A 16057-nucleotide genomic window follows, 5' to 3' on the forward strand; every position below is an offset into this window, starting at 1 on the left:
TGAAGGTACCGAAATGCAAAAACCGACTAATCTATTCAATATTGATGACTGGCTTTAACTTTAGCAGAAGTTCTTAACAGAAGACAGATTAATTTGGTGGTGATATGTGATAACAAAAACTATATTCAATGATATAAAAATAACTTACATAATGATTTGTCTACGGTGGAGAAATATCATGATAAAAATTATACTAAATAATGTTTAACGAGGGTTAGTTTTTTATAAATGAATTTAATCATCTTTAAAAATCACTTATTTTAAAAAGTGTCTGATCGACAAGACATCGGAAACAAATAGCCGTAGTAAATGTTAAATTCTTTGTTAAACCGGGTTTTCCTATAAATTAGTACAATTCTTAAATGAAGAAAACTTATTTATAATATTAATTGAACAGTGGAAAGAACACGTGAAAGCCGGGAGTTTGGGCGGCAATCCCGCTCCTTTTCCCGAGTCCCACACTCGCACTTCAGCTGGTTCTCTCTCTCTCTCTCTCTCTCTCTCTCTCTCTCTCTCTCTTTCTCTCTCTCTCTACGGCGTGCCCGCCATCGCTCAGAAGCTTCACTCAGCGAGTCGATTCTTCCCCGTCGTCGGCCATCTTCTACTGTTCATCTTTTACTCGCAAGAGGAATCGGGATCGCACCGCATTGCCTAATCTTAACCTTTTTCGGTCGGATGGCGTGTTCTTTTTAATTTGATTTGGAATCTCTCGCATTTGAGCGCATGGATCGAGGTGGGTTTTGAGGGAGGAGAAAATTTGAGCTGCGATTCACCTCTGGAAGCTGGTATGGCGTTCAGGAATGGCGGTGGTGCGAAGGTAGGCAACTCGAAGCCCTTGAACAAGCCCCGCGCGTCTTCCGTTCAAGGTGGCAATGGCGTTCGCCGCTCCGGATCACCTTCGGGAGGGTCTTCTAATGGCGGGGGGAGCGACACTGGCGGTATTTCCTCTTGAATGTCTCTCTTTTGTGCAATTTTTTTCGCCCCCTCTGTTAGGGCTATGCTGCCTTCTAGTGGAGTGGCAGACTTGCTGCAGAATTTATGAAAAGAAATGGCCTTTGCGAAGAAATTTCTTGTTTGGGTAGCTTGTAGATTCTCGTTGCGATTATTTCACTGGCATAAACGTAGAACGTCATATTTAATGGGGGATTGTTGTTTATGTTTTCGTTGTTATATAATATTAGGGTGACTAGTAGATGCATATTCGATAATCAATATTGTGGAAAAATATTGAGAATAGCATTGCTTTACTTCAGGTGGATTAAAGATCATTTCGAACGTAACAACGGGGTCGATAATCCCGCACGGGCTGTCATAGAGCAATAATGTTGATAATAATTTTCTATAATATTGATGATCGAGTACGCATCTTCTTCCCAACCTAACCTTTTAATACTCTATGAAAGGTCATCTGAAATCCTAAGAGAAAAGTAACACCGTTACCCATATGCTTTATACTTTCTTGATGTGGATCGTTGCGTTATCAACAGTCAACACTATTTTTATTCCTATGGCTCTGTTTTTATAGATTTTAAGTGGATCTCGAAGATTCATTTTCATAATGGACAATTTTTATTTTTTAATAACTTGAGCTATTATGCCACCGTCTTCTAGCGGATTATGTTTCCTGTCTTTGACATCTCTAACGCTAGTTTTTAAATTATCGTTTCTTAAATAGTGCGGTTGTGGGATCCTATTAATATTTGAAACGAATATTTTGGAAAATTATCAGCTCTCACTGTCAGGAAGGATACTGATTTTAAATCGCATTTGTTTTCATTTTGCAATGCATTTTATTTTTTATTCTCAGTTAAAATGTAATCTCGTATTTTATGCATGTTAAGTTCCTGGAAGGGTTCGGGTAGCCGTCAGGCTCCGCCCACGAAATGCAGAAGAACTGACCGCAGATTCAGATTTTGCCGACTGTGTTGAACTGCAGCCAGAGGTATTCTTACTCATCTTACTGTTTTATGCATCAGTCGAAAGTGATGGGACATTTGGCCTATTAATGAGATAAACGACACTAATAAAATCCCCAATCCTTATTAGGGGTATTTCCTTCATTCAGTGTTAATCCCCTTAAAAACTTGTAGCCCTCCCTAAGGAGGCAGTTAAGAACTTGTTGGGAACTGGATTGGATTTGCGTCGGTTACTGTTGAAAGATGATTGTTTTCTTAAACGCTTTGTAATTCCTCTTATTATAAGCATGCCCTTATATGATGTCACCGTGGAGCATGGATAGCTCTGAGAGAAGAAAGTGGCGGAGCGTAGTTGGAAGAGTTATATACAAGAGCCTCTTAGGCTGGGTTAGACATGGCTCAATAAAAGCTACAATGGCTATTCCAATGGTCCAATGTGCTTCAAAGTACGTGTAGCACATAAGATATCCATGTGCCCTTATATAATCATTACAGATGAGATTCGATTCTTATCATATCTACTATGGGTCCTTGTAACCCAGTTTAAATATTGGGATTCAATGTGGGATGAATCGAGGAGTTCTTTTGGAGTTTCTTTGTGGTGGCCATGGTATAGATAAGTGGAGCAAGGGGTTGTCTGAAGACTGACATGATATCATAGAACTGTTTGGAGTGATGCTTGAACCACGCAGTCTATAACCAGCACACCATCTACATCTAGGAGCTTCGTTCGTTGTGCTTCGCTCAGAATCTGGCGACGTAGGATCTGTGAAAGGAAGAGACTGTGCATTTGGAGGATTTGCAGTTTACAATGGGCGACAGAGGAGAATGTCCCGGCTCAGGGAAGTCTCAGAGTCATTGCAGAAGCCAAGAGCCCCACCAGGAGTATGACAAAACGGCCCAGATTGTTTTCCCCGGTATTCCAGACCTGTTGCGGTATATCCTCTACAATAGACTATAAATCAAACTTTCGTTAAGGAAAGGATCTTTTAGACCATCTTTATACTTTCATTGATCTACCGGAAGAAGCCTGCAAGGTTTGAATGAATAGCCCCGGTTCAACCTTTGCTCCTGGACTGCACGGCAGGAGAGGTGTATAGAAACTTCTTGTTGATGAAGACTGCTAAGGAGATCTGGGAACATTCTCACAAAGGGCGTTTCAAAGGGAGACACTGGCACATCTACAGTTTGGTAACTAAAGTGACCAACCTAATTCAAGGAGAGAAGACTGCGGCTGCACACGCATACCAACTGCAAGCCATATGGAGAGAAATCGACCATTATCATCAAATTGAAAATCTAAATTCATAGGAGAGGCTTATATCATGAAAGAAATACTCTACAAGTTTCTGATGGGTCTGAATGTGGAACATGAGGCGAAGTGGAGCCAATTCGCATAGGGTGAAGGTATCTGAGATGAAGTAACTTATCAAAATTATGTGAGAGGAAGAGGACACGCCGGGATTGGCACTGGTCCAATGACTAAGACTGGGCGACAGAAACTGCAGAAGCAGCTACTCTCCCAGGGAGATCAAAAGACTAAAAAATAGCGACTGAGATCTGGACTATTCTTCCAATATAGCAGGAGGAACCACAATATTGACCAGTCATGGAAGTTGCAGGGGAGGCTGTCTTGTCCTATCCAGGATAATTCAAAAACTTCCCAGGAATGGAATAAATGGCGACTTTGAAGCTGTGGGCCCAGATGAGATGAATCCACCCAAGAAGAACACATGGATAAGATAAGATAGGAAACCTGATGAACGCTTCTCAAATTGGAACTCAAGAAATCTCCAAGAATTCATCAATATATGTCCCGAGTTGAACAGAGAAAGGACGAGAAGAGATGAAATGGAGAAGGTCGCTCCTCGGGTGGCTCCTCCCTCCACGATGGTGCTTCCTCCTTCCGGATCAGCAGGCCTGCTCCTGCTGCTCCAGCCTTTCTGGCGGTCGAAACTGGCCTTCAGATTCAAGAAAATGCCAATGCTTCCTCCTTCATTTCTTCTCTTGTTTATAGCGCGTGACCCTCCCTTGATCAGGTTGTGCAGTCAACAGGCCGTTGACCGGTTTGCTTATGGTTCCTTCATTTATACTTCGTGGAAAAGAAAATATCAGATTTCTACAGGATGTCCTACACGTGTGAAAGCTTAAGGCATAGTCTATATGTCCTCAAAGATTGGATAGAGATATTTAATGCTCATTAACACTGGATTCTGACTGGTGTTTTATATCTGACAAGGTGCTCAACTAAAGGATTGGAGCAGTGAAGCTGAAGAATGGGCTTCTCCAAATTGAATATGATCCTGGGTGTGCTATGTTGGTGGGATGCCCTGAACAATAGTGCATGGGAGATGAAGAACCTGAGAAGTTGAAGCTGATCAAGTCACTGTGTTCTCATTTAGGGCATCCATCCTTTGATATTTTGGGGATATTATTCCTGTCTGTTGTTAAACATTTTAATGTTGCCAAAATGGGAAGCACATTTGGGTATCTTTTCCTGGGGTATGTGAGTGAAGTAGCTCACCCTTTATGCTTGTCCACAGTGATGTATGAGGTTTGTGTAGGAATCCCTCTATCACTTGGAAAATGTGGTTGTTGATCTTGATTCAAGAATGCACGGGGACCGCATGGGTTCATTTATTTAAAAATAAATCAGATATGCCCAGATTAATCCAGGATGTTCCCATCCTGATCAAGAATCAATAAGGAGTCTCATACAAGAAATTCTGCTCAGTAACTCCAAGGATTATTACAACCTTATATTTGCCAGATTTTTCCTCGACCATGGAGTTATACACAAGTCATCCTGTGTAAATAACCCCCGGCAAAATGGGGTTGCGGGAAGAAAAATCGAACAGACAGTGGATAAAACTAGGAATTAATTATTTCACTGACAGGTTCCTACTTTCTGGACAGATGCTTTTCTAACTTCTGTATATCTGATTGATCTTCTACCCTCTAAGAAATTGGGGTTTTAAAGCCCGGTGGAGCTAATGTCTAAACATTTTTCAAGATAAAAGTGTACTCGAGCCTTCCTCTCAAGGTCTTCAAATGTGCAGCAACTGTACATGGTCATATCACATCCCAGGTCTCTTAAATGCATCTTTCTTGGTTATTCTCCAACTCTAAAAGGGTTCAAATGCTATCATCCTGGATTGAGGAGGTTCTTCATCTCTGCTGATGTAACAAGGAGATGTATTATGCTCCATCCCAGGAGAGCTTTGTGATGAGGCAACTTGAGACTCATCCTGAAATCACCCTGTTGAGGGGTACCTCTGACAAAGATAAGAGACCACAAGTATGAGAGTAGTCCAGAACCGGAAACCCCTCTAGAAAATACTGGAAATCCCTGTTAGAGAATAGGCAAAGTATTGAACCTGACGAGTTCCCTACAGAACTAGCAAGTATGGGCGATGATGGCCAAGAAGAGAATATTATGCAATATGATAGTCTGGGTTGGCCAATAGCCTTGAGACAGAGCAAGAGATCCTGCACCCAGGGGAGCAGGTATCCTCTATCCTATGTCGCTAGCTATGAGAAGCTCACTCCATATTAAACATTTATCTCCCAACTAGATGTGGCTATCATACCTAGATCTCTGGAAGATTTTCTCTTGCCATGAAAGACCTTGGATGCGGACAAAGTAATTGGTATCATACTCTACTCCTCAGACATACCTGTTCAAGGGGTTGGAAACCCTATTAGTATATGTTGTTGATATAATTATCATTGGTGTGGTGTGGAGGAGATCCATAATCTTAGGCACTCAGCTATGTAAGATGTTTGACATCAAGTTCCTAGGCCTTCTGAGGTATTTTCTGGGCAACAAAATTGCCTACTCCGATGAAGGGGTGTTTATCTCTCAGGGAAAGTATACTCTTGATCTTATAAAGGAAACAAAAAGCTGGATTCCAAACCATTCTCTATTCCCATTGACCCAAACACAATACTTGGGAATTGTGAAGATGACAGTCCTGCGAGCAGAAATCAATATCAAAGGTTGATTGGCTAATTCATACATCTGACCAATACAAGGCCAGATATTTCCTTTGCTGTAGGGACTTTGAGCCATTTGATGCAAAACCCCAAAGAAGCACATATGAATGCAGCTCATTGAGTGCCGGTGTACTTGAAAGTACATTGAGACAAGGAATAATACTAAAGAAAGGAGGTAAAATATATCTGTAATTGTACCCTTATGTAGAATATGGAGGGTCTGTCGTAGACTGAAGGTCAACATCAGGATATTGCTTCGTTTATTGGAGGGAGCTTTGTGACTTGGAGATGTAAGAAGCAAGATATGGTTGCTACGTCTGGTTCCGAAGCGGAATTTTGGGCAGGTCCCAAAGCAGAAGTAGGAGAATCCTCACAGATATGAAAGTGCCTCATGACAAGCCTGTTATACTTCAACATGATTTTACCTCTTAGGTTTCTCCAACCGTTATGAGAGAGAAGAGAGACACGAATAGGGCAAAATGCATAACTTTCATTTATGAGTATATGCGATATTTATTCAAATACAACGGGCACTGGTCTAATAAAACTCAACGGTTGTATATCTTGTCAGTTAGTGTGTAGCAAACTTGTCAAGATAGATAAACACTTCATCCAGGAGAAGATTGATTTGGGCATTTTGTAGATGCAATGTTTTCAGTTATCGAATCAGGTGGCTGATACAGGTACAAAAGGTTACCTAGGTGTATGTTCCGCAGGCTGGTTGGCAACCTGTGGCTTCAGAATATTTACCTCGCGGCTTGGGGGGAGAATGTCATAAGATGCCTATTTTTTTCCTTATAGATAAATTTGTTGCATTTCTTTCTCTTAAACCCTGTAAGTCCTCTTATTGTAATCAAGCCCATATGAGCTTTTCTTATCAGATCCATACTTCGAGACTCAGTCACGCTGTAACTGAGTATAAATATAGGGATTTTATGTGAAATGAAGCAAGGATTTATTTTGGATTTTCTTTCTGGCGGTTAGGATTTAGACAGGTGGACCAAGTGGGCGTCTAAAGAACGACAGTTACCATCGGGTCCTGTCTATTTTTCCTCTCTATCTCTCTCTTCCTTCCATCAGAAATAGAGATCGTTTCAGAGATCTTAAAATCGTTTCCAGAAACTGATGTCTGTTGGATAAATGTCTTGTTTGTCAAAATCCTCTTTACATCAGCTTATTACCTTTCATCTCTAATTCCTTCAGTTCTTTTACCTTCTTAGCTCAAAAGATTAAAGCTGCGTAAAAACAACTGGGAGTCAGATACGTATGAGTTTGATGAGGTGCTAACGGAGGTTGCTTCACAGAAACGTGTGTATGAAGTTGTGGCAAAACCTGTTGTGGAGGTACTTATTTTAGTTGATTGCTCCATGATCTAGTTTCTTTTCATGAAATGGCTTTCATTATTTGTTAATAGAGCTTTGATTGTTTCTTTAATCTACCGAATTGCATCCAGTTTTGCTCTTTTCCCCTCATAAAAAATTGTCAACTTGGCCACACATCGGACATTGGTGAAGATAAGACTAGTTACAGCTGATGATGAAACTGGTCCTTTGGTAGTGCCACTGAAATATGACTATATGGATAACTCTAAGAATCTTACTCTGAACTTTGTCATTTTCTCTTTTAATATAAAACTTGACATGTTTTTTATTTATCATTGGGTCATTCAAATTCCAATTCAACATCTTGCACCAGTATTTGCTTTTCTCTTTTTTTTTATATCAAGTGACGAGCTTATTTTTGCAGAGTGTTCTTGAGGGATATAACGGCACGATCATGGCTTATGGTCAAACTGGTACGGGGAAGACCTTTACTCTTGGCAGGCTTGGAGAAGAAGATACAGCTGCCCGGGGTATTATGGTCCGCTCAATGGAAGAAATTCTTGCTGACATTTCCCCAGAAAACGACTCCATATCCGTCTCCTACTTGCAGGTGCTTTTCTTCCCTCCATTCTTCATCGAATATCATTTTTAATAATATGTTATCATGGTATTAACATTTTACTTCATGTTTGATCTCCTTAATAATAGCTTTACATGGAGACCATCCAAGATCTTTTGGTCCCTGGAAATGACAACATTGCCATCGTTGAGGACCCTAAAACAGGAGACGTTTCTCTGCCTGGAGCTACTCTGGTTGATATCAGAGACCAGAAGACCTTTGTCGAGCTTCTAAGGCTTGGGGAGGCTCATCGTTTTGCTGCAAATACTAAGCTTAACACTGAATCTTCTCGCAGCCATGCTATCCTAATGGTAATATCTACCCTTCATGGCTTCAGTTTATGATGTATCTTGAGAATTCATTGCTGTGCAGGTTCATGTGAGGAGAAGTGTGAGAGGGAGACATGAGAGAGAATCGTCTTCTGAAAGTGGGTCTTCTTCCTCTCCTTTAGTAAAGTCCTTGAGACCCCCCATCGTTAGAAAAAGCAAGCTTGTGGTTGTGGATCTTGCAGGCTCTGAAAGAATTGATAAATCAGGTAGTTTGATCATCATCCTGTTTCATATTACTATTACTCAATTCCTGAATTTCTTCACCATGTGACCAATTGGTTTATTGTTGGCGAGTTAGGTTTCCATGCCATCAAGTATCATGAATATCTTTGTGCTCTATCTTTTTGTTTGGGTTCAATACTCTGAATAATTGTTTGTTTCTCTTGTCGTGTTTAATTGAGTCTTGGGGTCAAATAATTTCCCGTGTCCTCCCTCCTTCTACCCCTCTTGATCGCTGTCTCACTGCCACTGACCCCGCCCATGTGGTTCCCACCTCCGCCGCTCATTGCACCCGGCCTTGGATGTCTGAAGTCTTAATCAGGATATGAGAGCCTTTTTTATTCTCTTTTCTTCATCTGACTTGGTTTACAAGAGTCATCAACACGTTTCATCATCACATTGCTGCAATCTACTGGGCCAGAAACATCTTGACGGCACCGTCATTTGTACGTGAGGCAGGGCCCAGTGGGCCGCACATCCTCAAACTCCCTGTACTTCACACAGACCTTGCGCAGTGAGGTGCTGCTGCATGACATGCAGGGGGCCCGCATTGTTCTGATTGCTAACCCCTGATTCAGTCATTTAAATGGCTTCAGTAGAACATATTATCTTGATATTGAACGGCTGCATTCTTTACTCTGGTGATTAAACGGAAGTTATTCCAAAATGTTTATTGAACTTGTTAATGTTAGTCAATATACAAAGAGTTTAATTGGCCACCACAGGGAACCAATCTTATTGTTTTAATTGGCCTATCAAGTCTATTATTTCGTGTTATCAGAATGCTGTCTTTCCAGACCGTGGATGATATTATTAGCCTTTTACCTTTCTTAATCAGCTTTTATCCAGGCTCAGTAGAACATATTATCTTGATATTGAACGGCTGCATTCTTTACTCTGGTGATTAGGCGGAAGTTATTCCAAAATGTTTATTGAACTTGTTAATGTTAGTCAATATTCAAACAGTTTAATTGGCCACCACAGGGAACCAATCTTATTGTTTTAATTGGCCTATCAAGTGTATTATTTCGTGTTATCAGAATGCTGTCTTTCCAGACCGTGGATGATATTATTAGCCTTTTACCTTTCTTAATCAGCTTTTATCCAGGCTCAGTAGAACATATTATCTTGATATTGAACGGCTGCATTCTTTACTCTGGTGATTAGGCGGAAGTTATTCCAAAATGTTTATTGAACTTGTTAATGTTAGTCAATATTCAAACAGTTTAATTGGCCACCACAGGGAACCAATCTTATTGTTTTAATTGGCCTATCAAGTGTATTATTTCGTGTTATCAGAATGCTGCCTTTCCAGACCGTGGATGATATTATTAGCCTTTTACCTTTCTTAATCAGCTTTTATCCAGGTTCAGGTGCTCCATCCAGCGTCAACAAAACACTGTTTTACAAGTTTATCTGATGCTATTTGTAGGAAGTGAAGGCCACACGCTAGAGGAAGCCAAATCCATCAACCTTTCGTTGAGTGCATTGGGAAAATGCATTAATGCACTTGCAGAAAGCAGTCCGCACGTGCCATTTCGTGACTCTAAGCTTACAAGGTTGCTTCGAGATTCATTCGGCGGTGAGACAGTTTGAAAGTAGTGATTAGACTGCAAAAGTAATTGTATTTTGAGGTCTTAGTTTGTTGATTAGTTATTGATTCCTCTTTCAGTTGTCGACGATGGAGAGCTTTCACATTAATTTTCATTTTTTTTTGGGTAGTTTTGTATTCTAAAAATTAAGGCATTGTGCTCATGGCAGCGTTCTTCCTGTCTCATATTGAGGAAAGAAATAGAAAATTTATCACTTTCACCAAAATCGGAAGTTTTAAGAGCTAACAAGAGTATTTCGAATTCAGTTTTCTAAACTTTGTTTGCCATCCGTGTACTCTTGGTGATTAGGAACTGCCAGAACATCCTTGGTGGTAACTATTGGGCCATCGCCGCGCCATAGAGGGGAGACTGCCAGCACCATTATGTTTGGGCAGAGGGTACCATGCTCTACTCCCTCTGACTTCAGTTTTTAGTCTGATCATTAATTTAATTTTGTTTGCTGGGTTGTGCGGCTGCTATAATGAATTCTCTTCCTTGCAGTTTTTTGAATATTTGTGTCAGCGCTAATATAACTTCGGTTGCAGGCGATGAAGGTGGAGAACATGGTGAAACTGAAGGAGGAATTCGATTATAAAAGCATGTGCCGTAGGCTTGAAAACGAATTAGATAGGCTGATTGCTGAGAATGAAAGACAACAGAAGTATTTCGAGGATGAACTGACGAGGATAAGAGAAGAAGCTGAGAATCATGTGACCATAGCCAAACAAAACTACATTCAAGCGTCTGAGGTAATTTTGTCGTGTATGCATTACTGCGAGCATTTTGAGTTCTAATTCAAACTCCTTACTGATTTTTGCGACAGATCTTATTTCTGACCTATTTGAAACCATATTTGACTGGACATTCCTCGTCTTATCATGGACCATGAATATCTTTTGTTGAATGAAAGACAGATAATTTGTCATGTTTATCAGGGTTTGACAATTTGATTGATGGTCAAATTGTCTTGATTGATGTTAAGATGACTGGATTGGATCGGACGATTGACATGGTGGAATTTGGGTCAGGCTCAGTTCGCTGCCAATGAAGAGGGCAATTGATGACCTGTTGGATGGGCTTATTTGATCTGATCGGTCCATTAATTGGCTTAAGCAATGCTCACTAATTGATTAACATGATCCTAATCAATCCTGATTTCTTGCATGCATTGAAAGTATCACTTGGTCCATCCGATTTAGATGGATCAAAGTTGAGATAGAGAGAGGAAGACAGACTCTAGATTTGGCACAATCCTGATCCGACTGTTGTGAGACTTATATATCCCAGTTTCTTCCTTTTTCCTATTTAGCCTTCTCTTTTTTGTATTGGAATGATATAAGTACCCATTTTTTGAACAGATTTAGTAATACGTGTCTTTCTTCCTGTCTCTCTCTCTCTCCCTTAATCATACCTCCGCCCTCTCTGTTGGCTCTCTCTCCGGCAATTGGCCTTACGTCATTGCTGCCGCATTCACTGATATAAAACATCACAGCTAATTCTTGCCCATACAACTGTTGTTTTCTTCTATTATTTTGGCGACAGCATAATTAAGTTATTATTTTTCTTCTATACGAAGAATTTTCATGTTTAATTTCCTGAGTGTAACTAGATCTAACGTCTGTGATTTTGCATTAAGGCGAATGTGTCTTTGGTGATCTGCATCTTATCTTTATTTCATTTGCAGAAGGAAAAAGTTAAGTTTCAAAATGATTATCTGGAATCCATCAAGAAACTTGAGGACCAATGGTCAGCAAAGCAACAGATGCATGAGAAAGTCTCAAATAGACAGGTTATATTTTATACTGCTGTATATTTGATAAAAAATTGACAGTATAAAAAATTGATAATTTGTATTCCTTGGATCGAAGGCTTCTGCTGCTTCGGTCTCAGAGGAGCTTTCTGTAGTCAGTGCATCGTTGCAGAAGGAAATGCTTGCCAGAAAATCCGCAGAAGAAGAGATCAAAAGTCTTCAAGGTCAACTAGCACAATTAAAGAAGTCCGAGGTATTCTCGTTTAATTTAGTGGAAATATTTTATGGCGTTGGCCCAGTGGAGTGAGATATTAAAAAACTGTACATTTTCAGACAGCTGGAAACGCTGAAATACTAAATCTTCATAAAGTGCTGGAGGACGAAACATATGAAAAAGACAGGCTTGAAGAAGAGATCGCCATACTCAAGAGCCAGCTCTTAAGGATGACTCTTGAAACTGATCAGGTGGGGTTACATTTCTGGTTCTGCTTTGATTGAACCCTATTAAGAAATATAATCGAATCATTTAACAAATTATTGGATTTAGACTGTGAGGAGCCTTGAAAGGAGTGAGCCAGGGAATATTCCCAATGAATTAGAAACCTCCACATCACAGGCCAGAAGACTGCAACCCAAAGACTCGGGAAATGGTCAAAAGGCCTATGTTGCTAAGCTATTTGAACAAGGTACCTATCTGATAAAAAAATATTATTATTTGGTTACCCAACAAAGAAATTATCTTTGATTGGGCATAAATTCGAAAAATGGCAGTGGGGCTGCAGAAGATCTTATCTTTACTCGAGTCTGAAGATTGTGATGTCCGGATTCATGCGGTCAAAGTTCTTGCGAATCTGGCAGCAGAAGGTATACAGCCTAGACATTTTCCTTTTTTAGTTTTTTAATTTAATTATAATCTATTTTACCTGATAAAAAATTATTTTCTAAATTTAATTATAATTTATCTTTCTGACAGAGGCAAACCAACAGAAGATAGTGGAAGCCGGGGGGCTCTCCTCCCTGCTGATGCTCTTGAGGAACTCGGAGGATGAAACAATCCAGAGAGTAGCTGCTGGCGCCCTGGCCAACCTTGCCATGAATGGTATAAACTCCTTTTTTGCCGATCTCTCCCGTCATCCCTGTCATCATTGCTGTTTGGATATGGTGAATCAATCTGATGGATTGGATCACCAATCCGATCAGCTGATTGATTGACTGGTCCACAAATGATCGAGACCCATTGGATCTTTTAATACTCTTGGTCAAGCAAGGTTAATCGATTGAGAGATAGTTGATTAAGGTTCGGTCAGAACTGCAAACAGATTCTAGAACCGATCATCTGATCGGTGGACCCTACATAGAAGTCGAGTGGTCATGTAACGGGGAAAAAAGACTAGGCATACCTTTTTATTTCCTCTGCCTTATTGATCCCTTGATCGGCCACATGACATGAGGCGGCGCTAAATATTTACATGTAGCAGATCTCTTGACAACAAATCTGATTGGATGATCTGGATTGAATTGACCCACGGGTACAATCAAGATCCAGACTAAATGATCCACCAAATCACTCGACCAGATTGACTTCTTGGGCAGTCGGATCAACGGCGACCCAATCTGATTGGATTGCAGCTCCCAAAATATAGTTATATGACGTATATGGTATTCTCTCTCCTTTTACAGAGACAAACCAGGAGCTAATTATGTCACAAGGGGGCATTGCCCTGCTGGCCATGGCTGCGTCCAGCGCGGACGACCCGCAGACTCTCCGCATGGTTGCTGGGGCCATTGCCAACCTGTGCGGCAATGGTGAGTATTTTCATAGCTTTCCATTTCTTCTATTTTGCCGTGAGATCTGATGAAACTGGGTCCAAATGCAGATAAATTACAGTCCAAGCTGAGGAGTGGGGGTGGGATCAAGGCATTACTATGCATGGTGAGGTGCGGGCATCCCGATGTTCTCGCGCAGGTCGCACGTGGGATTGCTAACTTTGCCAAGTGTGAGTCAAGGGCCTACAGCCAAGGTAATCAACAGTGATGAATCTTTGACTCACTAGCAGTGTACTATGGAGGGAAAGAAAGAATGATGCGTTTATGAATTGTAGGTTATTGGACCGATGGTCAAATTTGTGTATGGATGGACTGATATGTTGGTGGATAGATGGTGGACATATATCCAGATTGATTTTAATAGAAAGATATAACGATGCATGAATAGACGTTTGGATAGATACATAGAAAGATATTGATAAATAGATAGGCAGATGGATGGATGGATAAATCATTTGATAGGTAGACAGATAGATGGATGGACAAGTGGTCGGGTATATTGTTTGATGGTATAATGGCTGGACCAATAAATGAAGCGATGGATGGTAGATAAATTGATGGATGAGTAATGGATAGATAGGTAGATGGGTAGATGGATTGATGATGGATAGATGGTTAGATAGGTGGAGACGTTTAAGGATTGATAAGTGGAATAATGGATAAATATAATGATGGATGCGACTGATTCCTACAAAGATAGATCAATATGCATGGACTAATGAATAGAGAGTGAAAGTTGATAGGTGGGTCATGTATTTGTAGGAAAAAAGACCGGAAGATCTCTGCTGATCGAAGATGGAGCTCTGCCATGGATTGTCAAGAACGCCAACGATGAGGCGGCTCCAATAAGGCGCCACATCGAGCTCGCTCTCTGCCACATTGCGCAGCATGGTAAGTCAACGCAATTTTTCTCTCTACAGATCAGCTGCATGGCTTTTTATGATGGTGGCTTCTGGGATGGCAGAGGTCAACGCCAAGGACATGGTCAACGATGGCGCTCTCTGGGAGCTCGTCCGCATTTCTCGCGACTGCTCGCGGGAGGATATCAGAAACCTTGCCCACCGGACGTTGACCTCCAGTGCAACCTTCCTGGCTGAGCTACGGCGCCAAAGAATCAATCTCTAAGGGTTGATTCCTGATGATGGGGCCCAGCACGCCGGCTTTTATTTCAGGGGTCCATGGGTAAAGCGGAAACCCTTCCTCGTAGACGACGTTCTGTACAGTGGACCTCCTCTGTAAGGGTAATGATGACATTGCCCTTGTTTCAGTAGAAACTAACATGGGTCCATATCTTATTTAATCTACTAAATTTAAGCTTGTTTGGTAGGATGGAAAAGTAGATAGGGAGGCAGGGATGTCAAACAGATAGGGAGGGAGAGAGGGCAAATTGACAGGAAAAGAGGAAGGGAGGGCAAATAGATAGATAGAAGCATTGATTTGTGGTTGATGCCTTTCAATGAAATAAACCTCATTGCAATTTGGTTTCCTACGTGAGTTTCTCTTGTCCCTTCATTTGAGTATTAATCATATTTGACTTGGACATTAGTAAATTCTGTGTGATTTGACATTGTAAAAATGAAAGAAGTATATATTCATTTAATGAAGAGAAATGGCTATTTGACCATTTGACAAATGTTCAAACAATTGAGGAGATATCCACTTTTGGTTACACAATGAGTAATAATTCCTTCATCATGAATTGAATTTTAAGGTTGGAAATAATGTGTTTCATCTGTCAAATAAGTTGGTCAATGAGAATAGGTGTGGCGTGATTCATATCATACAATACATTCTGGGTTCTTAGACCATGATTGACATGATTCATGTAAGATCTGTGTAGAGGGAGACCAAAACGGAATTTTAACAGACCTTAAATAAATAAATAAACCTGATGATTGAATCATTTTTTTATGCAGAACATATTTACAATTTATTTTCTCCTCAAGAGAGTCATCTTAACATGTTTAAATTTCCAATCCATTACACATTATCCACAGAATCCTTCATATGTTGAATCTCATGCTCTTCATCTTGATGAACCCGTTAGTGATATGTCGTCATCATCTTTCCATCTTAACCTAGAGAGAGAAGGGAGAAGTAGATTCTACATCTGAAGAACTCTTGCCTATATAAAATTATTTTCAGAGCATTCTCCTAATTATTTTGTAAAAAAACAAAATTTCATAAAACCTCCAAGTTTTAAGTACATCTTTTGACATCCAATAGACCATTTGCATGTGAGTCTTTAGGCCCATGTATCAGTCTAGTTAATAAATCCATTGTCTCAATAACCTTTATCATCCAACCTTATTAGTTAGCTATATCAACGCCCAGATTAATTAATCAATGATCCATTTAACCAAATTGACAGGTTGATTGGATAGCTCATGGGGTTCAAAGCTATCCCTCATGTTCAAGAATATACAAAGGATTATAATCACTCTGCCAAGGAACTGGACTGCCATTGGTTACCGTGGACTTATATTC

General features: G+C 40.4%; 1 protein-coding gene across 1 annotated transcript; it reads left to right on the plus strand.

Annotated features, from left to right (window-relative positions):
• Positions 1 to 436: 436 nt before the first annotated feature.
• Positions 437 to 14887, plus strand: ARK3 (armadillo repeat kinesin 3). The gene is made up of 19 exons (XM_078586285.1): positions 437 to 938; positions 1842 to 1942; positions 7133 to 7255; positions 7659 to 7844; positions 7943 to 8164; positions 8226 to 8388; positions 9834 to 9983; positions 10303 to 10391; positions 10539 to 10742; positions 11678 to 11782; positions 11862 to 11996; positions 12077 to 12208; positions 12291 to 12429; positions 12515 to 12607; positions 12717 to 12842; positions 13424 to 13549; positions 13621 to 13764; positions 14333 to 14461; positions 14535 to 14887. Exons 1-19 carry the CDS (start codon positions 788 to 790, stop codon positions 14693 to 14695), a joined length of 2679 nt encoding a protein of 892 aa, XP_078442411.1. The 5' UTR covers positions 437 to 787; the 3' UTR covers positions 14696 to 14887.
• Positions 14888 to 16057: the final 1170 nt, after the last annotated feature.

The sequence above is a fragment of the Wolffia australiana genome, chromosome 14 (assembly GCF_029677425.1).
Source record: "Wolffia australiana isolate 7733 chromosome 14, ASM2967742v1".
Taxonomy (NCBI): Eukaryota; Viridiplantae; Streptophyta; class Magnoliopsida; order Alismatales; family Araceae; genus Wolffia; species Wolffia australiana.

What these genes read in the sequence shown, in the direction of transcription:
- ARK3 (XM_078586285.1), top strand. Translation starts at nt 788, where the DNA reads ATGGCGTTCAGGAATGGCGGTGGTGCGAAGGTAGGCAACTCGAAGCCC. An exon ending in TGGCAAAACCTGTTGTGGAG is followed by an intron (nt 7,256 to 7,658) that starts GTACTTATTTTA and finishes TTATTTTTGCAG; the next exon opens with AGTGTTCTTGAGGGATATAA. An exon ending in CCATTATGTTTGGGCAGAGG is followed by an intron (nt 10,392 to 10,538) that starts GTACCATGCTCT and finishes CTTCGGTTGCAG; the next exon opens with GCGATGAAGGTGGAGAACAT.